The 25,451-nt window shown below is 42.2% G+C and overlaps 3 protein-coding genes across 3 annotated transcripts in view; all 3 read right to left on the bottom strand.

Annotated features, from left to right (window-relative positions):
- Nucleotides 1–3,202, bottom strand: part of LOC111949975 (complement C4-B) — a 28,778-nt gene extending 25,576 nt beyond the window's left edge. The window contains 3 exon segments of the mRNA XM_023967333.2: nucleotides 33–208; nucleotides 211–227; nucleotides 3,044–3,202. Of these exon segments, the coding sequence (XP_023823101.2) occupies nucleotides 33–208; nucleotides 211–227; nucleotides 3,044–3,105 (255 nt within the window). The 5' untranslated portion in view covers nucleotides 3,106–3,202.
- A 1,808-nt stretch (nucleotides 3,203–5,010) lies between these two features.
- On the bottom strand, nucleotides 5,011–21,189 carry LOC111949577 (FRAS1-related extracellular matrix protein 2-like). Its single transcript, XM_070434112.1, has 9 exons — nucleotides 20,906–21,189; nucleotides 12,794–12,986; nucleotides 12,397–12,501; nucleotides 11,992–12,119; nucleotides 11,588–11,722; nucleotides 10,992–11,118; nucleotides 10,584–10,771; nucleotides 10,250–10,396; nucleotides 5,011–9,815 (listed from the first exon to the last, which is right to left on the bottom strand). Exons 1-9 carry the CDS (start codon nucleotides 20,960–20,962, stop codon nucleotides 9,210–9,212), a joined length of 1,686 nt encoding a protein of 561 aa, XP_070290213.1. The 5' UTR covers nucleotides 20,963–21,189; the 3' UTR covers nucleotides 5,011–9,209.
- A 221-nt stretch (nucleotides 21,190–21,410) lies between these two features.
- Nucleotides 21,411–25,451, bottom strand: part of LOC111949822 (FRAS1-related extracellular matrix protein 2-like) — an 11,830-nt gene continuing 7,789 nt past the window's right edge. The window contains exon 9 of the mRNA XM_070433863.1: nucleotides 21,411–21,644. Within this exon, the coding sequence (XP_070289964.1) occupies nucleotides 21,411–21,644 (234 nt within the window). The remainder of the gene's footprint in view (nucleotides 21,645–25,451) is intronic.

The following is a 25,451-nucleotide window of genomic DNA, read 5'->3' as shown; positions in this document are numbered from 1 at the left end:
TATGAAAGGGGATTAGCCTTCTGCATACTTACGCTCATTTTCACCACCTCCAAATAGCCATTGGCTTCATTGAGAGTTACATGCTTTTTTCCAGACAGAACTTTATTGTTGTCAGTTTGGTACAGAAAGTATAGTGTAATCTGTGTAGGCTTGATAGCTCCCTGGAGCTGTACTGTCACTGTCTCCTCTACTCCCAGGTGGACGATGTTGGAGCAGTGATGAGACATCTGAAAACACACACGAACACAACACACACACACACGAACACAACCAAACACACACACGAACACAAACAAACACACACACGAACACAAACAAACAACACACACGAACACAAACAAACACACACACGAACACAAAACACACACACACACGAACACAAAACAAACACACACACACACACACAAACAAACACACACACGAAAACAAACAAACACACACACGAACACAAACAAACACGTGCAGGTATAAGCAGGGGGGAGGATAATCCTCCTCACTGAATTTCATATAAATAAAAATAGTGAAACATTAAAAAAATTATCCTTTTTATATAAAACTATACTAAATATATTCACGTCAACAAATAATTGTTTAAAATACACTGTTTGCAATGAAGGTCAGCAGTAGCCTCAACAGCACTATGTAGGGTAGCACCATGGTGTAGCCAGAGGACAGCTAGCCAGAGGTGGAAAAAGTACCCAATTGTCATACTTGAGTAAAAGTATAGATACCTTAATAGAAAGTTACTCAGGTGAAAGTCACCCAGCAAAAAACTACTAGAGTAAAAGTCTAAAAGTATTTGGTTTTAAATATAGTTAAGTATCAAAAGTAAAAGTATAAATCAATTCAAATTCCTTGTATTAAGCAAAGCAGACGGCACCATTTTCTTGTTTTGAAAATGTACGGATAGTCGGGCACACTCCAACACTCACATTATGCATTTGTGTTTAGTGAGTCCGCCAGGTAAGAGGCAGTAGGGATGACCACGTGTTCTCTTGATAAGTGCTTGAATTTGACAATTCTCCTGTCCTGCTAAGCCTTCAAAATGTAAGAAGTACTTTTGGGTGTCAAGGAAAATGTATGGAGTAAAAAGTACACTATTTTCTTTAGGAATGTAGTGAAGTAAAAGTAAAAGTTGTCAAAAATGTAAATAGTAAAGTAAAGTACAGATACCCCCCAAAAACGACTTAAGTAGTACTTAAAGTATTTTTACTTAAGTACTTTACACCACTGCAGCTAGCTTCTGTCCTCCTCTGGATACACTGTATCACATTTAGGTAAGACCCTGATGCGGACAGTGTAGAAATAACAAGAGTTTATTACAACCACGAGGGCAGGCAAATGACAGGTCAAGGCTGGCAGGGGTCAGTAATCCAGGAAGAGTGTACATGGTCCAGAATTGCAGGCAGTCTCAGGGTCAGGGCAGGAAGGGGTCAATAATTCAGAACGGTTGGGTAAGGTACAAAACGGCAGGCTGTCTCAGGGTCAGGGCAGACAGAACTGTCAAAACCGGGAAGGACTAGAAAACAGGAGCAGGGAAACAGGCAGGAGCAGGGAAACAGGCAGGAGCAGGGAAACAGGCAGGAGCAGGGAAACAGACAGGAGCAGGGAAACAGGCAGGAGCAGGGAAACAAACACTGGCAGGTTTTACGAACAAAACGAACTGGCAACAGACAAACCGAGAACACAGGTATAAATACACAGGGGATAATGAGGAAGATGGGCGACACCTGGAGGCGGGTGGAGACAATCACAAAGACAGGTGAAACAGATCAGGGTGTGACACACTGACTTCAATACAAAACCTAGGAGGCTCTTGGTTCTCACCCCTTTCCATATACTTACACAGTAATTATGAATACTTCCAGAGGACGTCCTCCAACCTATCTGAGCTCTTGCAGCATGAACTGACATGTTGTCCACCCAGTCAAAGGATCAGAGAATTAATCTAGTAGTGAAAACATAAGCTACAGCTAGCTAGCACTGCAGAGAAAACAATATGGTGACTAGTTGACTTAAAGAGAGAGAAAGAAAATAGTTGAACAGTTTTGTTAAGTCAAGTTAATTTTGGTTTACACTGTACGTTGTACWGCATGATTGTAGCGGGTTTACTAATGCACTACTTCTAGTAGCTATGTTGACTTGACGTTAGCTAAAATGGTGACAACGATGTAGGCTGTGCATAGCGGTTAGCGGCTATTATATGAAGGTTTGGCTTAGAAAGGTTTTATCGCCTGGTCACAGACAGCTGACGTGTTGTGTTGTCCACAAGGGAATGAAAATGGTGAGAGGAGAGCGTGTAGATGTGAGAAGGAATTATCCAACGATCAAAGGGATCATGCGGATTTATGTGGCTGCTATGAAAGTGAACTGTGTTTGTGTGTGATCAGGGGTGTATTCACTCTGCCGATTTTGTTGAAAAACGTTTCTTAAACGGAAGCAAATAGAACGAAACAGGGATAAACATACCTGTATTTGTCAAATAGAAACTGTTGTTTGCAACTCTTGGACTAATGATTACACCCTAGATCAGCTAGATGCAGGCAAGATTGTGCAAGGCAGTATTGAATGTATCCGTGTCTGTCACCTTGATTGCTCAAATTTCTCTCGACCTGTGTGCACCTACGTTGTAAAATTTCATTCATAGACTCGGTTGTAGCAACCTCATGATGGGTATAGGGAAAATTTGAGTATCATGCAGTTGCCTAAATCTATCGATATGACATTGAACTGGGTGAATGGAATATGAATGACAGTCATCCAATATGATGTAATAGAAATAAGGCCATGCTCATTAAAAAAAGATTGTCCTCCCTCATCTTAAAAGTCACCAACCGCACACTGAACACACACACACACACACACACACACACACACACACACACAACACCACACACACACACACACACACACACACACACACACACACACAAACACACACACACACTGTAGTAATATTTGAGAACGCAACATGACAGAAAATTACCAATGATGCAAGTAAAATATATCTACAAAGAATTAGCATGGGTAGAACATAACTCACATTGGGTTCTGCTCACTAACTGCAGTCAGTGCAGCCATGATCAGAAGCAGTGTATTCCTCATCTTTCTGCTTTACCGTCTGATCTGTATCATKCCACTGGAACAAAAGTCTTCTTTTCTTGTCTCAACCCCAAAATATTWAAAAAAATACTGTCGAAGTTATCTGTAAAGCAGCTATGTCTGTGATGTTCCAGTTTGTGAGTGCAGCTGCAGCTCACAGAGAACAGGGTGCAGGATCTCAAATTGCACCCTATTCCTTACATAGTGCACTACTTTTAACCAGGGCCATTAGGGAATAGGGTGCCATTTGGGATGCACTCAGCATCAACAGCTCCTCTAGCCCACCTAACTCTCCTCCTCTCAGCTTCTCTGACTCTAGTCTTGGCATTGGAGAAGGAACGTTATGAAATAAATCACGTGTTTTCCCAGAAACAAGATTTTGGTTGTGTCCCAAATGGATTCCTATTCCCTACATAGTAAACTATGTTTGATCAGAGCCCTATGGGCCCTGGTCTGAAGTAGTGTGATATACAGGGGCTCTGGTCAAAAGTAGTGCACTATGTAGGGAATAAGGTTCCATTTGGGAAGTAGCCTTTCCCAAAAAGCCCAAATACATACACAACATCTGGTTTTCAAACAAGACAGCAGTCTGATTTTCTTGAAAACACTTTATTTGCAGACCACTTTGTGCTTTAGGTCTATGTTACAAATACTTACAGCACATATGCCTTTAACATTGAAAATTCCCAAAACATCCAAACGGTATATTTATTTGCAATACATATGTGTGTATATATACAGTACCAGTCAAAAGTTTGGACAAACCTACTCATTCAAGAGTTTTTCTTTATTTTTACTAYTTTCTACATTGTAGAATAATAGTGAAGACATCAAAATTATGAAATAACACATATGGAATCATGTATTAACCAAAAAAGTGTTAAACAAATCAAAATATATTTTATATTTGAGATTCTTCAAAGTAGCCACCCTTTGCCTTGATGACAGCTTTGCACACTTGGCATTCTCTCAACCAGCTTCACCTGGTATGCTTTTCCAACAGTTTTGAAGGAGTTCCCACACATGCTGAGCACTTGTTGGTTGCTATTCCTTCACTTTGAGGTCCAACTCATCCCAAACCATCTTAAATGGGTTGAGGTCGGGTGATTGTGGAGGCCAGGTCCTCTGATGCAGCACTCCATCACTCTCCTTCCTGGTCAAATAGCCCTTACACAGCCTAGAGGTGTGTTGGGTCATTGTCCTGTAGAAAAACAAATTATATTCTCACTATGCCTGAGATATGCAGTCTCCTCTGAACAGTTGATGTTGAGATGTGTCTGTTACTTGAACTCTGTGAAGCATTTATTTGGGCTGCAATGTTTGAGGGGTAACTCTAATGAACTTATCCTCTGCAGCAGAGGTAACTCTGGGTCTTCCATTCCTGTGGCGGTCCTCATGAGAGCCAGTTTCATCATAACGCTTGATGGTTTTTGCGACTGAACTTGAAGAAACTTTCAAAGTTGTTGAAATTTTCCAGATTTGTTAAACACTTTTTTGGTTACTACATGATTCCATATGTGTTATTTCATAGTCTGATGTCTTATTCTACAAAGTAGAAAATAGTAAAAATAAAGAAAAACCCAGGAATGAGTAGTTGTGTCCAAACTTTTGACTGGTACTGTACATGTTTCTGTGTATATAGAATGTGTGTGTGTGTGTGTGTGTGTGTGTGTGTGTGTGTGTGTGTGTGTGTGTGTGTGTGTGGGTGTGTGTGTGTGTGTGTGTTGGTGTGTGTGTGTGTGTGTGTGTGTGTTATACACTCACACAGGCATTAAATGCATTCAACAAAATCCTGAAATCATAAAGGTGATGGTAATAACATGATTTAAAATCAAGATATAAAATCAGCAAAAAATAAGCATATTAAAATATAAAGAAATATTGGTATTCAATACTACTTTAGTGGTATGATATTGTAAGTTGCATAGCATTTATGTTTTAAAAAATAAAACAGCAAACAATATACACATCTGAAGTTTATAAAGCAGTGGGTATATGTATTCAGCATCTATCGATACAGTATGGAGGTCATTGTATGTTATCTTTGTATTATGACTGGGACATCCATTGACAAGGTGATGGTCTATACTAGGTCTATACATTTCCTTTATGCATCATTTCAGTGTAAACGTGGCAACCATGTCTGTAACATATTTTATGGGGTTTGTGGCTAAATAGAACATTGTCTGTGGAGGGAAACAAATATTAGATCTTCATTATTGGCAATCCCTATGGAATATGTGATAAAATAAATACATATTTCTGTAATGTTGTAATGATATCTCTAAAATACGTGACTTAGATTGTGGTAGGTCATAGTTGGTTTCCCTTTAACTGCATTGTGATAAAACATATTCTACAGTCCCAAATTGTGCCCAATTCTCAATATCGCACAATACTTTTGACGGGGGCCCCCCTGGTCAAGAGTAGTGCACTATAAAAGTAGTGAACAATAAAGGGAATAGGGTGCCATTTGGGACACACCCATCTTCATGGATCATTAAGAATGTTTTTATAATACGATACAAAATATAATGTAAAACCTTTGGAGAACATTTAGTACAGATCAGTCACCTTGTAGCCCTGTAGAGAAATAGAGTGTGCCCAGAATGGCATGGTGCCTTTTGGGACGCAGACATAGACATAGCTATGAGTTCTTACCACTAAGCTAGTCAACATCCTATAGAATCACTGACCAAAGAAATCCCTGACCATGCTGAACAGATACAGACACAGAACATAGAAGTACAGTACATAGAACAGACTATCTATGCTGTTTGTGCCTAGTGGATCCATCCAGAGCTGCTATAAACTGTACATTGCAGACCAGCTGTCTTTAAAATCAACTCACTAGGGGAGAGTATGGTAAGTTGAGCCACCCTTGTCTCTAGGAAACCATACACAAAATGAATAATTTGACCAAATATTTGGGAAGAGATCATCATTTCATGGAGTCTGTGAAGGAAGAAACCACATGGAAAAAGTGGTAAGCAAGTAAATTCCAAAAAACAGATTTTCACCAAGTCAAATTAATTTATTGTGTTAAGAGTTAAGAGGTTTCATGATGGTTGTAACTAAACCAAAGTAGATCATTTAAAGATTTTTCTATACATCAGTTGGGGTGTCTATAAGCTTTAATATGAGGTCCTAAACCTAGCGTGAAAGTGCATCCTTGTACGTAGCTGTGTGGGCTAATAAAGTCTAAATGTTTTCCATAGGTTAAGTTGAGTAAATGGTTGAGACAATGGCAAGTTGAGCAAATTGAAATGTTTTCTTCCCAGGCCTAATGCAAGGCATTTCCTCTGCGATTTGGGAAATAAAGATTTTGCATGGTTTTAAAAAGGTAGTGGTAATATTTCTTTCAGTGCAGAAATTTGTAGGGGTAAGTTGTGCCAAGATACCACTTTGTTTTGGACAAGCTATGTTTTTCAAAACTGTAATGTTTACATGAATTCTGATTACTTCCAGGGATACACAACATCCTGAAAAAAATGTATACTGAACAAAAATATAAACGCAACATGTAAATTGTTGGTCCCATGTTTCATGAGCTGAAATAAAAGATCCCAGAAATTTTCCATACGCACAAAAAGCTTATTTCTCTCACATTTTGTGCACAAATAGTTTACATCGCTGTTAGTGAGCATTTCTCCTTTGACAAGATAATCCATCCACCTGACAGGTGTGGCATATCAAGAAGCTGATTAAACAGCATGATTATTACACAGGTGCACCTTGTGCTGGGGACAATAAAAGGCCACTCTAAAACGTGCAGTTTTTTCACACAACACAATGCCACAGATGTCTCAAGTTTTGATGGAGAGTGCAATTGGCATGCTGACTGCAGGAATGTCTACCAGAGCTGTTGCCAGAGAATTGAATGTTAATTTCTCTACCATAAGGCGCCTCCAATGTCATTTTAGAGAATTTGGCAGGATGTCCAACCAGCCTCACAACAGACCATGTGTTACCACGCCAGCCTAGGACCTCCACATCTGGCTTCTTCAGCTGCGGGATTGTCTGAGACCAGCCACCTGGACAGCTGATGAAAATGAGGAGTATTTTTGTCTGTAATAAAGCCCTTTTGTGGGGAAAACTCATTCTGATTGGCTGGGCCTGGCTCCCCAGTGGGTGGGCCTGGCTCCCAAGTTGGTGGAATTATGCCCTCCCAGGTCCACCCACGGCTGCGCCCCTGCCCAGTGTTGGGAAATCCATAGATTAGGGCCTAATGATTTCATTTCAATTGATTGATTTCCTTATATGAACTGTAACTCATTAAAATTGTTGAAATTGTTGTATGTTGTGTTTATATTTTTTTCAGTATAGATATCTTTTTGAGAAAGAATACTATATTTCCCTTGACGGAGTGATGCTGAATGTAAAAAAATGGGTCAACTTACCCCACTCTTCCCTACTGGATATACAGTACCTTTTCTCATTAGATCATTCAATTCAGTGCTGTACTGTATATATTCAAATACAGGACCACACTGATATAGGATGTGTCCAAAATGGCACCCTATTCCCTATATGGCACCCTAATTCCTTATGGACGCTGAACAAAAGTAGTGCACTAAATAGGGAATAGTGTGCCATTTGGGACGGACACATAGAAAGTCACTAACCATGATTATGAGACTATTGAGAGAACAATTATCCAAAAAACAATGTGTGATAAACTTGGAACTCTGGATAGAAAAAGTCTGAATTACCTACAGTAGATTTGACACATTTTCCCCCACAATTTCACCCAAACCTGCTTTACATAGTATTATACAAGTTTAAACAATTATAAAATCAAAGGCAGGCACAAATGATAAACATTAATACATACAAAACAAAACAAATAGAAAGTGTTTCTTTAGCACCTACTGTAGGGGTCCTATACATCACATAGAATAGCCATGTGATAGAAAAAATCTAAGCACTTGTCTCAAATTACACCCTATTCCCTAAATAGTGCACTACTTACAGTGCAAAATAGGGAATAGGGTACCATTTGGGATGCATGTTACAGTATAACATCCAGTGGATTCTTAGGCACCTGTTGAACTTCAACATGAATCAGTCTCCATACTTCAGTACAGAGAGCAGACCTGGGTTCAAATACTATTTTAAATCCTGTAAAATACTAACGCTGTGATCAATTGAGCTTGCCTGTTGTAATGGAACCAATATAAAAGTCCCACTGTGCACTCCAGGCAGGCTAAAGCAAACATATTTGAAAGATTTCAAACAGTGTTTGAACTCAGGTCTGACAGAGAGCTACAATAGGACATTACAGTAGGACATTATAGTAGGACATTACAGTAGGACATATTCCCAGTGTTAGCAGACTATTGACAGTGGCTTGACACGGGATAACAAACATACACATTAACAACTATGACAGTTCTATGACAATTTTGCGTTCATACTGAATCCTGAATACCAGGAATACCGGTATTCGACTCTGGGCCTGGAAGGTAGAAACACTTCTGGCTTTCATTCTTTCCTTCTAATCAGGAACTGATTACATTGTGGGACTCTCTAGCCAATCAGTAACATTAATCAGTCAATCAGTCAATCAATTAACTACAAGGTAGAAAAGACAACCAGCAGTGTTGCTGCCCTACAGGCCTGGAGCTGAATAGCCCTGCTACATGGTCTTTTACCAACTCACTGGACCACCATCCATCTTACAGGACAGAGGCATCTGCTGCTTTAGCACCTTTGGACAAATCATAAACATTTTTGGGATCAAGTGTGACATCATAAAAGCAATAATAAACGTGGGCAAGTGCCTTAAACAGAACAGGTTACAGGTACTTCCCTAGTTGGGGCTGTCTCCCCATATAGATAGATTGTTTTACCTCTATGGTCTCCCCTACAGCAGAGCAGAAGAGCTGCAATATTTCAAGTAGGTTTTTGTACGGAACTAAACTCTCATTGTTGATTGTGTTGTTTCAGTTGTCTCCTCCCTCTCTTTATGTCCCAATGTAAAAATAAAAAAAATAGGCACATAAAAAATAAAAAATATATCTGTCAGCGTTTATTTTTCTGTGGCGAATGTCTATCTGTCAGTCAGTCTGTCTGTCTCAGTGGTCATGTCGAAGTATGTCTGTCTATCAGACCTCTGAGCTGTCCAAGCCACCGCTAGTGAACCCTGATGTCATCATGGGCTCAGTGGAGCATGACGTTGCCGTGGGAACCTCCATCTTCTTCTTTTCCTGTCTGGACCGTACGGTTAGCACTATGACGATGATGATGAGGATGGTGAGTAGGAGGCCCACCAGGATCCCTATGATCAAGACCAGGCCGTCCTCGCTCTCCACAGGATGGTTCAGCTCCCTGGGCACCACACCCCGAGTGAGGACCTCCCGGTCAGGGCTGGTGCGGCGCTGGCGGCTGAGGTCCAGGGAGATATGGAGAATGTTGGTGCCACGGTTGTTGTCCAGGCCGATGTCCTCTGTTAGGTCTGGCACCCCGTTTGCTGACCGCCTGGAGCGAGATTGGGACTGGGACAGTGACAGTCCTCCTGCAGCCATAGTTTGACGCTGGGTTTCTCTGTCCATGCTGCTGTGTTGGGTCAGGGAGTGGCCTCCTGCAGCCATACTGCTGTGCTGGATGAGTGTGTGGTACTCCAGACTTCTCTTCCCGATGCCCCTGTTGGCGTTCTCTCTGGAGCGGACAGTGTAGATGGTGTGGATGAACCACTCTCTCCCTGCTGACACCTGGACACCAGAGGAACAGGGTTAGTCATAAGGGCTGGGTAGTTTACTTGACAATGAAAGGAACAATTTCTGGTCCTACTGCTGATCATTAAAGCTAGAGTCTTTCATTGAAACAATAACAACGCGACACCCTGCCTCTGTTATGGGCCTGGAGAAATGTAATGACTCTCATGAGGCATTTATAAGTGATATTCGTCAAGAATCAATGGGTGTATATCATTCATTTACAAGTTAAAGCAGTGAAAGAGAGTGTTAGAAATAGGAATTAGACAGGGATGGTTTTCTCCACTATTCTTTTCACGCTTGCTTTAGAACCACTGGCAGAAAGAATACGTCAAGATTCAAAGATAACAGGAATTGTCATCAATAAATAGTGTAGTGTAAATAAGCAGGATGTGTGTTGTGTTATGCTGCGTATGGTCAGGGAGATCTACCTGGAACAGTGCTGTAGATTCCATGCTGAAGCCGTCAGATCCAGGCTGTCTGACCAGGGCCAGGGCCTGAGGGTCGTCTACAGCCAGCAGAGCCCTGAACCCCACGTTACCAAACGACCTGGCCTGGGTCTCTGGCTGGGCCTTATCCTGGAGGGGGAGAAGAGGGAAACACTAGTAAACACTGTACCAACATTGGACCATGTCAAGGTCTATAGGGTATTTATGTGAATTTACCCTGTACTACATCCTTGTCTGCATCCCAAATGATCCCCACATAATGCACTACTTTTGACCAGAGCACTATGGGCCCTGTACTGTACAGTACTGTACTTACGATGATCTTGAATCTGTAGAGCAGCGAGGGAGCATCAGCCAGACAGCCATACTCATTGTTGTTGGGGTTGTACTTGGGCACGTATCCATCCGCGCCGGTGCACAGGAACACCTTCTCTATGTTACAGATAAAGGAATCTCCCAGGTTCTGGACTGGATCCACCATCACTCTGCCATAGATCATATCCCCTGGGAGGAGATCAGCTTTGAGTTAATACAGTAATGAATCAATCAATAAAACAGATAGTCAATGGGGCTACCTCCATCCCAAATAGCACCCTATTCCCTATGTAGTGCACTACTTCTGATCAGGACCCATGAGAAGGTGGTGTGTGTGAGAAGGCTGTGTTGGTTTGTAGCGTTACAGTACCTTGTGAGAAGGCTGTGTTGGTTTGTAGCGTTACAGTACCTTGTGAGAAGGCTGTGTCGCTCTCCTGTCCGAAGCCCATGGATCCATCAGACAGCCACAGAGTTCTTTTAGACAGCAGCAACATCTGAGTGTTCAGACTGAACTCAGCCGCAACCGGGTCACTCACCTGGGATAGGACACACACAGTACAAAGTTTGATCATCTTAGTATAGGACAACACATACCATTCAGTTACCATCAGAGAACAGACCAATCACAGTGTTACCATCAGCCTACATCTCCTAAGCTGTTTCCCACTACAGTACATCTCTGTGTGAACTCAAAGATTGTCATCTCACAGACATGATATTGATGTACACTCTTWGAAAAAAGGGTTCCAAAAGGGTTCTTCGGCTGTCCCCATAGGAGAACACTTTTTGGTTTCAGGTAGAACCATTTTTGGTTCCAGGTAGAACCCTTTTGAGTTCCATGTAGAACACAAATCTACAGAGGGTTCTACATGGAACCCAAAATGGTTGTACCTGCAACCAAAAAGGGTTCTCGTATGGGGACAGCCAAAGAACCCTTTAAGGTTCTAGAAGATACCACTTTTTTTTTCTAAGATTGTAGTAATGTTAATCCCAGGATGATCTGACCTGCTGGAAGCGTATGTCCAGGTCGAAGGTGACAGGTTCTCTGGGGTTACAGACAGGAGGCAGGGAGTACTCCAGACTGGGGGGAGAGGTACAGGGCAGCAGCTTCACTGTGTATGTACCTGAGTAGTCACGCACCTGGGAGAGAGAGGGGGCATAAGACACAGTTATTTACTTCAGGTTGAAACTTTATTTCATCAGGTCATTTAGAACAAAAATGATCTTTTTACTTTGAGTTATTTTACACTAGTGCCGATAACACACTACGACTTAAGAAAGAAATTCTGTAAATGGCATATGCTACTCCCAAGTCTTTACACTAAAGACACAGAGAAACCAGATGAAAAAATAAGAATATATTGATAACACAGTTTTAAAGATAAAAGAAAAGAAGATGCTGTCCTCACAGCGAAGTCTGATGTGAAGGTCCACTGCTGCATGGGCTGGTTGTAGGTGGGCTCGCTCCTCACCAGGCTGAGGTTAAAGGTCACCCCAGGGTGGTCCGCACACATCACCATGGACGACAGAGAGGACGCTGGGTACAGACACAGGTAAGGCTAGGCTAATAGAGAACTGAAGGGGAATATGTACAGATTTAAGCGTGTCAGAGTAGGAGTGCTGACTTAGGATCAGTTTTACATCACAATGTTTAAGATTACCTGATACTAGATTACCTGATACTAGATTACCTGATACTAGATTACCTGATACTAGATCAGCACTCCCACTCTGAGACACTTGATACATATGGTGGGTTACTAGTTTAAGCCCATGGATGTACTGTATGAAAAGAGTAGATAATGTGAACATACCAGAGTGTGATATGACAAACAGTCCTCTGAATCGAGCCTCTGTTCTGAAGTTGACCACCAGACGACCCTGTWCGTTGATACGCATACTGGTGGGGTACAGGGCTCCTACAGAATACAGCCGGTCAGTCTCCCTGTCACACTGACCTAACACATCCCTACTAGTATAGCCCACCCACTGAGACAGGTGCAGTAAAGGCCACCTACAGAATGCACCCCGTAGGTCTCACTGTCACACCAAACTAACACATCCTCATTCATTGCTGTAGAAGCAATAACATAACCATATAATCTATGCTCGAAGCACACCAGACAGTGTTGTATTTGTTTGTTTGTTTTTGCCTCATTCTGTGAAGACTGAAATGACTTTTGAATATATTTAATTTGATGTGAGACTTGCCTTGTAGCTCAGCCTCAGGAGGGCTGCCGATGCCGTCCCGCCACAAGATGGCAGTGTCGTATACGAAGGTGAGTCGTAGCTCAGACTGCAGGTCAAAATGCTGCCAGCCCCCTGCCCCCACCGGGGAGTGGAACACATAGGAGACGTGGAGGGGCACCCGGAGGGTCACATAGGACTGGACCAGATTCAACACCTAGAGAGAGACATACATCAAATCAAGCTGTATTTAACATGCATTTAAACATCATTAAACTTTACAGTAACTTTACAGTAGCACAGAAAACTAGCAATAGTAGGTTCAAGCTACAGAGGGACAGGAAAAAAAAGGAGAAATAAAGAGAGATAAATAGAGAGAGGAAAACAAAATAGTGAGAGAAATAGAGAGAAAAATAGAGATAGAGAGCGAGAGAAAAAGAGAAAGAGAGAGAGCAGAGAGAGAGAGAGAGAGAGAGAGAGAGAGAGAGAGAGAGAGAGAGGGCCTATAGCAGCACCTACATATTCTGCATAGATTCTGTCAGACCTGGACCCTGACAGTAAATCTCAGTAAGACAAAAAAAATGGTGTTCCAAAAAAGGTCCAGTTGCCAGGACCACAAATACAAATTCCATCTAGACACCGTTACCCTAGAGCACACAAAAAACTATACATACTTCGGCCTAAACATCAGCGCCACAGCTAACTTCCACAAAGCCGTGAACGATCTGAGAGGCAAGAAGGGCCTTGTATGCCATCAAAAGGAACATAAAATTCAACATACCAATTAAGATCTGGCTAAAGATACTTGAATCAGTTATAGAACCCATTGCCCTTTATGATTGTGAGGTCTGGGGTCCGCTCACCAACCAAGAATTCACAAAATGGGACAAACACCAAATTGAGACTTTGCATGCAGAATTCTGCAAAAATATCCTCAGTGTACAACGTAAAACACCAAATAATGAATACAGAGCAGAATTAGGCCGATACCCACTAATTATCAAAATCCAGAAATGAGCCTTTAAATTCTACAACCACCTAAAAGGAAGCGATTCCCAAACCTTCCATAACAAAGCAATCACCTATAGAGAAATTAACCTGGAGAAGAACCCCCTAAGCAAGCTGGTCCTGGGGCTCTGTTCACATACACAAACAGGCCCCACAAAGCCCCAGGACAGCAACACAGTTAGACCAAACCAAATCGCGAGAAAAGAAAAGATCATTACTTGACACATTGGAAAGAATAAACAAAAAAACAGAGCTGCACTTCCAAACCTCCTGCCAAATATATTTCCCTCAGATTACACAGACCCACAAAGAATTCGAAAATAAATCCAATTTTGATCAACTCCCATATCCATTGGGTGAAAGACAGTACCACAGTGTGCTATCACAGCAGCAAGATTTTTGATCTGTTGCCACAAGAAAAGGGCAACCAGTGAAGAACAAACACCATTGTAAATAGAACCTATATTTATGTTTATTTATTTTTTATTTACTTTAACTATTTGCACATAATTACAACACTGTATATAGACATAATATAACATTTGAAATGTTTTTTTGGGGGGGGACTTTGTGAGTGTAATGTTTACTGTTCATTTTTTATTGTTTATTTCACTTTTGTTTATTATCTATTTTACTTGCTTTGTCAATGTAAACATATGTTTCCCATGCCAATAAAGCCCTTAAATTGAATTGAATGGAAAGAGGGGGAGAAAGAGAGAGAGAGAGAGAGAAAGAGAGAACAAGAGAGAGAAAGAGAGAAAGGGAGAAAGAGAGAGAGCAAGAGAGGAGAGAGAAAGAGAGAGAGAGAGAGAGAGAGAGAGAGAGAGAGAAGAGAGAGAGAGAGCGAGAGAGAAGAAGAGGAGAGAGGGAGAGAAGAGAGAGAGAGAGAGGAGAGAGAGAGAGAGAGAGAGAGAGAGAAGAGAGAGAGAAGAGAGAGAGAGAAGAGAGAGAAGAGAGAAAGAAGAGAGAGAGAGAAAGAGAGAGAGAGAGAAAGAGAGAGAGAGAGAAGAAAAGAGAGAAAGAGAGAAAGAGAGAGAGAGAGAGAGAGAGAGAGAGAAATAGAGAGAGAGAGAGAGGGAGGGAGAGAGAGAGATAGTGAAATAAAAAGAGAAAGAGAGAGAAATAGAGACTGATAGAAGTACATTCCTTAACTTCAAACTTTGCTAAATGCATTTAAGCATCCACACACTTAAACATCCAACAAGCAGGGTGTTTACAAAAGGTCCCTAGTACTAGTTAATATATAGGCCTATACTAAACATTCACAAGCTGCCTATCTGTATGGAGCTTGCAAATACCTCATGGAACAGTAGTTAGACCCACTCATAACTTGATATATGATTATGGCTTGGTCTGTATCTATATTCTATAGATTCATGTGATTATGTATGTAATAAATATAGCAGGTGACATGTAGAGGGTATTACGGTGGCTTACGTAGTGCTGAAGTGCATATAGCGTGATCAATGAGTTTTACTATCAGACAGCATCATACCACTTAACTTCTTGTCAATATGGAGGCGCTGTTTCCACTTTGTAAAAACCGTGCCCAAATTAAACTGCCTCGTACTCTATTCTAGATCGTACAATATGCATATTATTATTACTATTAGATAGAAAACACTCTCAAGTTTCTAAAACCGTTTGAATTATATCTGTGAGTAAAACAGAACTCATTTTGCAGAAAACTTCCTGACAGGAAGTGAAAAATCTGAAATCGAGGCTCTGTTCCAGGGCCTTCCTATTCAATTGCTTGAAATCTATGGATATACATGCACTTCATACGCCTTCCACTAAGATGTCAACAGGCAGTGGGAGGTGGAATGGGGTGTCTAGCTTGATCTGAGGTCGAACAAGAGCTCTTGGAATGACGTGACCACAATTTCCTTTGTCTAGCAAGGCGCGGGAAGGACATCAGCATTGGCTTCTGAAAAGCGTTCGGTATAGACGGCTAATATCTCCGGCTTTGATTTTATTTGATACATGTGATAATATCATCGTAAAGTATGTTTTTTCAAATATAGTTTTATCAGATTATTCAACGTTTATTCAGGAGTTTGGAGTTTTCCGTTCTCTGCGTTAGGTGAGATGGACATCTTCGCGCCACTTGGCTAGCTAAGGTTGCTAATTCGACAGGAGAAGAGGACATTCTAAAACCAAACAACGATTTATTCTGGACAAAGGACTCCTTGTACAAGATTCTGATGGAGCTCAGCAAAAGTAAAGAACCATTTATGATGTTATTCGTATTTCTGTGGAAAATGTTTAGTCCTATTTTCCTTCCTTTTTGCGGGCGCTGTCTCGCTATAACGTAAGCTGTTTGTTATGGTAAAGTTATTTTTAAAAATCTAACACGGCGATTGCATTAAGAACTAGTGTATCTTTCATTTGCTGTCCAACATGTATTTTTTAGTAAAGTTTATGATGAGTTCTTTGATTAGATTAGGTGACTGTCCAAAATATCTCCGGAGATTCTGGTGAATCGATGCTACATATACACAATGTATATAACCACGGTTTGCAGCTCAAAAATATGCATATTTTCGAACAAAACATAAGTGTATTGTATAACCTGATGTATAGGACTGTCATCTGATGAAGTTGGTCAAGGTTAGTGATTAATTTGATATCTTTTGCTGTTTTTTTTGCGATCGCTACCTTTGCGGTGAATGAATGCGGTTGTGTGTTTGGCTATTGTGGTAAGCTAATATATATGCTATATTGTGTTTTTGCTGTAAAACACTTTAAAAAATCAGAAATATTGGCTGGATTCACAAGATGTTTATCTTTCATTTGCTGTACACATGTATTTTTCATAAATGTTTATGATGAGTATTTAGGTATTTCACGTTGCTCTCTGTAATTATTGGCTGGCTGCTTTGGGGATATTTTTTGATGGTAGCTGCAATGTAAAACTATGATTTATAACTCAAATATGCAATTTTCGAACAAAACATAGATTTATTGTATAACATGTTATGAGACTGTCATCTGATGAAGTTGTTTCTTGGTTAGTGACTAATTATATCTCTATTTGGTCGGTTTTGTGATAGCTACCTATTGCGGTAAAAAATTGTGAAAATATGTGGTTGAGTCTTTTGCTATTGTGGTTAGCTAAAGAAATACATATGTGTTTTTCGCTGTAAAACATTTTAAAAATCGGAAATGATGGCTGGATTCACAAGATGTTTATTTTCATTTGCTGTATTGGACTTGTGATTTCATGAAAATTATATTATATGATATCCCTGTCGCGTTAGGCTAGGCTATGCTAGTCAGCTTTTTTGATGAGGATGCTCCCGGATCCGGGATGGTTAGCAATGGTTTAAATATACACTGAGTGTACAAAACATAAAAAACACCTGCTCTTTCCATGACATAGACTGACCAGGTAAATCCAGGTGAAAGCTATGATCCCTTATTGATGTCACTTGTTAAATCCTCTTCAATCAGTGTAGATGAAGGGGAGGAGACAGGCTAAAGAAGGATTTTTAAGCCTTTAGACAAGTGAGACATGGATTGTGTATGTGTGCATTCAGATGGTAATGGGTAAGACAAAATATTAAGTGCATTTGAACCGGGTATGGTAGCAGGTGCCAGGCGCACCGGTTTGTGTCAAGAACTGCAACGCTGCTGGGCTTTTCAAGCTCAACAGTTTTACCGTGTGTTTCAAAATGGTCCACCACCCAAAGGACATCCAGCGAACTGACACAAACTGTGGGAAGCATTGGATTCAACATGTGCCAGCATCCCTTTCGACACCTTGTAGTCCGTGCCCTGACGAATTGAGGCTGTTCTAAGGGCAAAAGGKGGTGCAACGCAATATTAGGAATGTGTTCCTAATGTTTTGTACACTCAGTGTAGATACACAGTGCTGTACTGTATGGGCTGTACTAGTACTACTGGAGCTCTTATGGATTCAAGAGGGTTTACATTGACTCTGACATTTACACTGGCCACATTTCAGAGAGATGGTATCTTTTCAACAGAGTTGAATCCAGATATATAGCAACAATAGCAAACCATTCCATTTACAACTGGTGAATGTTTGGTTGTGTTATTCAATTATTGATTTGTCAACAATGAGGATAAAGCCATCCCATTCTGAAGTTAGTCATGCTATCCAGACATAACAATCCAGGCGGTTGATTTGTTCTATTGTACTTGGAACCCTTAAACAACAGCTAGACAACAGCAAGAAAAAGAACCAGAGAGAAAGAGAAAAAGAGAGAGCGAAAGAGATAGAAAGGGAGGGAGAAAGATAGAGAGAGAGAGCGAGAGAGAAAGGAGAGAGAGAAGGAAGGAGGAGAGAGAAAGTAGAGGGATTTGAATGGTATCTGCTCCATCCGGTGACCTATGAGAGGGGTACCTGTCTGCACTAGCTCTCCCTTCATGATGGGACCTGCCTATGCCCTGGGCGAGAGAGAGGGGGGGGGCGAGAGAGAAAGAAGAGGAGAAAAGCGATAGAGAGAGAGTGAGAAAGGAGAGAGAGAAGGAAAGAGGAGAGAGAGATCGATCTCAGAGAACTGGTAGAACCCAGAGAGAGTTGAGGCAGATGATTTGCTGTATGACCCTGGCACTGCCTGCTGAGACCTAATGGATTCCTGTGGTCTGATAAGCTGGGGACAAAGCCTCTCACCATGACACACAGACACAGAGAGACAGAGTCAGTCCCAGCACGGTGAGAGGCCAGTGTGGGGCCCCAAGCTTGGTCGGACTCAGTCTCTCTGTACTCCTCAACCTCTCCACTCAGCCCCCCAGCCTCCCAGTCAGTCGGTCAGACCCTTAAGGGCTTCTCAGGTCAGAGAAAACACAGGGGCACAAATAATGTTCCTCTAGACAAGAGCTATTGAGTTTCTGTTTGTTCTTCCTGACCACACTGATTGAAGCTTACAGTACAACTCACCTGTAGGACAGCTCATATGGATGTGACACAGGTGCACAGGCAGACGCTGCAGTAGGGGTATAGGGTTTCTGGGTGAATAGAGACATGTCTGTAGTACCTGGCGGGGTCTCATTCTCTCTCTTAGTTATGGATCTTACTTAAAACAACACAGTGAAGCTTAATGCACCTCAGTCTCTGGCTATGTATCAAATGGCAACTTATTCCCTATGGGCCCTGGTCAAATGCATTACAAAACAAAGGGAATAGTGTGCCATTTGGGCCAGTGATACTTAAAGCACCTCAGTCTGTTGTCACATGGCTGCCAGCGACTAGCAACAGAACGTCAAACCTGCAGATAGGAGGGACATTGACCAAGTGCAACCAGTGTTGGTACACAGTACTAAGGCAGACCCTGACATTCAGGATTATCAAGTGCTGATCAACTCCGACCTCTCCCACAAAGCTCTGTCTGGTCAGAATATTAACTTATTTCAGTTTCAACGTAAACAAATGGACTAACGCTGGATTACAACCTGTCAGAAGGAAAGTCATAAAGTGTGGAGGAAGTTTACTTTAGAAGAGAATGATGATGACTGCCTCCATAAAATATCATTATCTTATACTTCCTATGTACCATAACTCATCCACATCTTCTTCCATTTACAGTCTCATTTATCTTGCAAAATGGAATTTTACTTTACATAGAATTTAGTGATATTCCATGGAGTTGGTGTCTTGTCTTTTTTTTGATGATCTACAGCAGGGAGGATCTGTAGCATGAGGAGACCTTTACCACAACATGTCCTTAGCGCTCTGTGTGTGTGTGTGTGTGTGTGTGTGTGTGTGTGTGTGTGTGTGTGTGTGTGTGTGTGTGTGTGTGTGTGTGTGTGTGTGTGTGTGTGTGTGTGTGTGTGTGTGTGTGTGTGTGTGTGTGTGTGTGTGTGTGTGCTAGCGTGAGGAGACCTTAACCATACCAAGACCTTTGCTCTCTCTCTCTTGCAGCAGCTCTCTCTCTGCAGGCATCTTCTCTTCTGCAGGCATCTCTCTCTCTGCAGGCATCTCTCCTCTCTGCAGGCATTTCTTTATGACCGCAGCCCGCTTAATTAAGTGCTAGTGAACTAATATACTGACTGGGGTTTAACTACACTGAAGTGACTGGTGGTTTCAAGGGAAATCTACATGACAGGAGCACTGAACCATGTGACCAGGGTTTGAGATCTCCACTCAGGGAGGGAGGGAGGGAGGGAGGAGGGAGGGAGGGAGGGAGGAGGAGGAGAGGGAGGGAGGAGAGAGAGAGAGGAGGGAGGGAGGAGAGAGATAGAGAGGGAGGGAGGGAAGTAGGGAGGGAGAGAGAAGTAGGGAGGAGTTTAAGGGAGAGTTTAAGACCTGTAAGAGCAGTCCCTCCCTCACACAGCAGCAGCTGTTTAAAGGGCACAGCACAGAAAAGGGCAGAAGGTTTTAAATATGGTGCTGTGAATGTTGGAGAAGCCATTTTGCCAAGAGAAATAGCAGGCCTCGTGATGAGTTGTGGAATCAAAAAGCCCTGTGTTTGGTTAGTTATTAGTGGTGAGGTTAAGATGGGCTTTAGAAGAACAACGTCTGAGAGGGGTAGCTAACAGAGAGTGGGCTGTAAAGATTCAGGCGTTGAATAGGAAAATTACAAGAACTGACAGGAAAGAACTGGATGTCAAATACTGAGCCAAGTAAATCCTGAACATCTCCTTCCACGAAAGTCATCATAACATCTCTTCCAAGAAGTCATCATGACATCTCTTCCAAAAGTCATCATGACATCTTTTCCCAAGAAGTCATCAAAACATTCTCTTCCAAGAAGTCATCATGACATCTCTTCCCAAGAAAACAAATTCATCATGACATCTTTCAAAAATCAATCATGAAACATTCTCTTCCCAAGAAGATCATCATGACATCTCTTCCCAAGAATCTCATCAACATCTCTTCCCAAGAAACATCATGAACATCTCTCCAAGAATCATCATGAACACCCCTTCCAATACTTTATTTGCAATTGGTCAGTGGTCTGGTGGGATTGTGGGGTGGAGCAGCTCACCTGTCTGTCTGTTCTGATAGTGCCCCCACAGGCGCGCGCACACACACACACACACACACACACACACACACACACACACCACCACACACACCCACACACACACACACAACACACACAACACACACACACACACACACACAACACACAACACACACACACACTGCTCTCTCACTGTCCCGTCTGTACCGATGGTCCCTCCACAGTCTGACAGTAGCTTCAGACATGTCATAGTAACTAGTGAACTCCCATAGAACAGCCCTCTAGGTTGAGGTTCCTGTAGAAGCGCAGTATGCTGGATCCCCTCAGGGGGGCGCTGTACTGGTAGGGAGAGGTCTCCCGATCACCTCAGGGTTTTGTGGCGTCTGTGATGAAGCCGTGGCGGGTCTTGACTCCGGTGTAGTCCAGCAGGTTAGAACAGCGGTGGTTCCCACACGAGTACATCAGGACTCAAGTCAGCTCAAAGTTAGACAGAGGACGGGTGGAGACCACGGGGAGCATGCGCTGGGAGAGGAGAGAGGGGAGACAAGGGGTTAGGAGAGAGAAAGGCAGGGGCGGGAGATAGAGAGTGGAAGAATAGAGAGTGAGAAAAGAACGAAGAGGAGAGAGAAAGATTGGTCAGACAATAGAGCAAAGAAGAGAAAGAGAAAGAGAGAGAAACTAGAAGTCTCTGTGTGTCTTCACCGTCTATGTGTGGCATGTTGACAGTGATCTTGATGAGTTGGGGTGGTCTGGGTCCTCTGCTCCGGTGTAGCGTAGCTTGGCAAGAGAAGGGGCTCAGCGCCCACTGTACGCCACCACACGAGGCTGGCACATACATTCTCTATACTGATGGAGACTATGGAGCTGCTGAGTTCCAGGCCATCGTCTCCGTAGAGTTCACCAGCCCGGCTGCACATGCACCTAGAGCCAGCCTGGAGGGAGAGACACACATCTCAAATCAATAAGTCAAACTGGATCATTCACTTAGTAGTGGTGGGCATCTCACATCAATACAGTCAACCTGGATCATTCACCTTAGTAGTGGTGGGAACTTTCACATCATACAGTCAACTGGAAATTTCACATTAGTAACAGTTGGGTGGAAATCTCACAATCCAAATTACAGTCCACACTGATCATGTCACTTAGTAGTCATAATCCACTCCAAGTACAGTCAAACATCAATCAATCATTCAACAATGACAGTCAACCTCAATCAAACATCAAATACAGTCAACCATCAATAATACACAATCAGAAAAACAGTCAACTCATCACCATCAAGTAAACAGTCAAACTCAATAAGATCAACAATCAATAGCAGTCAAACTCAAATCACATCAATACAGGTCAACTCAATCAATCAATACAGCAACTCAATCACATCAAATACAGTCCCAAACTCAATCACATCCAATACAAGTCACCAATCTCATCAAATACATCAACTAACAGTCACAACGTCAATTATCAGATCAATATCAGTCAATTCAATACTCACGTCACTCAATACAGTGCCAGACAGTCAACTAATCACATTCATATACAGTCCAACTCAATCACAATCATACAAGTCAACTCACTAACAGTCAAATACAGTCCAACTATTCAAAATAGCACATCAAACAGCAAATACAGTCAACTGCAATCACAATCAATACAGTCCAACATCAAATCCATCATCATACCAGTCAACTACAGGTCAATCACATCAGATGAAAGTCAACTCAATCAATCAAAAGTCCAACTTCAAATCAACAGATCAAATACAGTCAACTCAATCACATCAATTGACAGTCAAGCTCACAAAATCATCAGACTCAATACTCAGCAGCAAATCAATACATCAATCAGCCATACTCGAATACATAATACAGTAATCATCACATCAATACAAGTCAAACTCAATCATATTCAGATACAGTCCGAATCTCCAATGCCTCAATCAATAACAGCTAACTCATCACCATATTAATAAGTCAACTCAATCCACATCGAAACTCACTCAAACTCATCAAACAATCAATACAAAGTCAACTCAATCACATCAATACGGACAATTATCAACATACATCACAAACATCAATACAGTCCATCCTGAAGTCAACTATCATGTCAACTCACACAGTCAAACGTACAAATCACATCAAATAACAAGCAACTCAAATCACAATCAAATACAGGCACTCATTATAGTTCACGTATCCCTCATCATATACTATTATCATACGCCACTATTCCAACATATAAGCATAGATTCAATCAGTCATCTTCATCGACAACATACAGTCAAATACCTGCCATCAATAGCAGTCAATATCACTATAGGTCAAACTCAATATACAGTCCACTCATCATCAAAAGCCTCTACATCCTCGTCAACGCAAACTCAAAGACAACTCAACAAATATACAGCATCAATCTAAAAGGTCAAACCATCAGGTCTTTCAGAGTCCAATTTGACTACCGTCAATCCGTCGAAGTGTTTTAGGAAATAAAACGAGTCAGGTAGATCGGAGAGAAAGTTAATAAAGTCCCCCTCTCTCACTGAGTGTGACACTCGCCAGGTGGTTGAACGCGCTGATCAACCTATCGATAGCGTGGGTCAAGCGTGTCATTGATGTGCATCGCTGATGCAGATGGGAGCCAGTCTTTGCGTAGTCAGGGCTACTAAGGGTTACATAGCCTGAAAGGAGGGAAGAGAGGGAGGTGAAGGAGAAGAGGGGAGGATGACGAGGGGAGGGAGAGGAGAGGATAAGAGAGTATGAACCGTGTTGGGAAAGTATGGACTTAAAATATGCTGGTTGATAGTCATTGGTCCGAAGGGAAATGTGGCATTGATTTGCTAATAAGTATATGAGGAATTAGCGAACAGACGCTCATTCACTCACCCTGTTTCAATATGAAAATTAAGATCCTATTGAACAATCCTAATTGACATAATTTAAACAAAGAAACACTTAGTTTTTAAAGATGTAAATATAATGACCAGACAGTGACATACAATGATGCATGTGGCCTTCCGTCGCTTATAATGGCATATCCTATTCCCTATATAGTTCAACTCCCCTTATGGACTCTGCGCAAATGTAAGTGCACTAAAACTGAGAATGGTGGGCATATTGGACGAACCTCGTGGACTGGAGGTTTAAAGTCCTGATGAACACCCATTCCTCGTACGTGACACAGGAGACGGGCGTATGCCTGCCCAACCAAGGGGGGTGTTTTTCTGCCCTGGAGGTGTCGTCATAACTGCGTAGGAGAACACCTGGGGGAACGGAGGGGAAGGTTGCCATCCGCCATGCCTGTTTGGTCTCGCTTCTACTTGTAGATAACTGGCATACTCATCTGCGGGAGGACAGAAAAAACACAGATTTCAACGTAAAAAGTGTTTGTTGAAAGTAAGTGGAAACGACGTACACAGCAATTAATCGGCCAACTAACGGCACAGACAAAAAACCTCTCTCTTGTTCTTAGTTCCCTCACTTCACGTTTGAGGTACAGTGAAGCGTACCGCTTATCTGATTAATATTCTCGTGTTCGTCCCTGCTACTTGTGTCAACGTCATATTGCCTGAGTTATGTGATGTGTGTTAGTTTGCCAAGTCCCTCAGCGGCCGGCTAGCACCATGTTCTCATCAGGTTTCAGTGGACCGTGAAGGCTTCTCTCAATCTCTCTGAAACTCCAATCATAACAGAGATCTCCACCTGAACTGTAGTGCCCCTCTGGTGTCAGACTCTTCTTGAACCTCAATGTCTGGGTTAAACAAAGCAACACGGCTTCCCTAAGTTAGTACAGGAAAACTTCTAAACACTGAGATTACCGAGTTCGTTTGACAAGAGGATTATTTCACTAGGGTCAAGGATCCTAATCATGATCAACTGTCAGGAAGGAAACACATGGCTCTTATTGATGTGAGGGAGGTTGTGGAGATGTTTTCTGATGTGTGGATGTTGTAAAACATTTCTCGCTTCAACCTTCAGGATGCGATGTACCGTCTCATCCGGAGGTGGCTGGAATCCGCCCCTTGGTGTGGACGCGGACGGATACAGAGACGCTTGGAGTGGTCGCTCACTACCCTCAGCAATCTGGGGATCTTCCATCCATGGACACCACCTGCCTGACCCCGCGGCCTTTCATCCTAAGATTATTATGTCTCCAGCGCAACTTGAATGAGCCTTTGTGGATTAACTGGATGGGAAACAGTCAGAAAACATAGGACCCGTTAGTGGTGGAACTCAGCCATGTTACAGGAATTCAAGACACACTAGAGTAGAATGAAGGCTGAAGACCACCACAGCCCCAAAATCAAATTAAAACAAGACTGCAGACTAGCAGATTTGCCACATTGAGAAAATAAGGGGAATAATGCAATTTGTATCTTGGCTATTAGTAAGAGTGGAGCAACTTCTATATTTTCTACCAGATGAAATGATTCCATCTATTGAGTCAGTCAGTCTTTAGTGTCTGCCTCGTTTGATCTTGAAGCCAGAGTCCTCGTTCTGTTTCCGATGGAGCCGCTCCGACGGAGACCTCACTGGCGGGGCGACCCCAACACACCAGCCTAGCTCTCCTCCCCTCATGCTCCGTGTCATAGCCAAGGAGAGAGAACACACAGGCTTCTCCGACCTCACCTGGAAAGAAGAGGGAAAGGGGATAGAGAGATGAGAAATGGGAGAAAAATAGAGAGAGACTTGGATCAAAGAGAGAATAGCAAAAAAGGAGTAAACCAAGTTTGT

Source organism: Salvelinus sp. IW2-2015, linkage group LG22 (genome assembly GCF_002910315.2).
Source record: "Salvelinus sp. IW2-2015 linkage group LG22, ASM291031v2, whole genome shotgun sequence".
In the NCBI taxonomy this organism is placed as follows: domain Eukaryota; kingdom Metazoa; phylum Chordata; class Actinopteri; order Salmoniformes; family Salmonidae; genus Salvelinus; species Salvelinus sp. IW2-2015.
The sequence above is the reverse complement of the archived record's forward strand: the minus strand, read 5'-3'. Positions and strand labels throughout refer to the sequence as shown.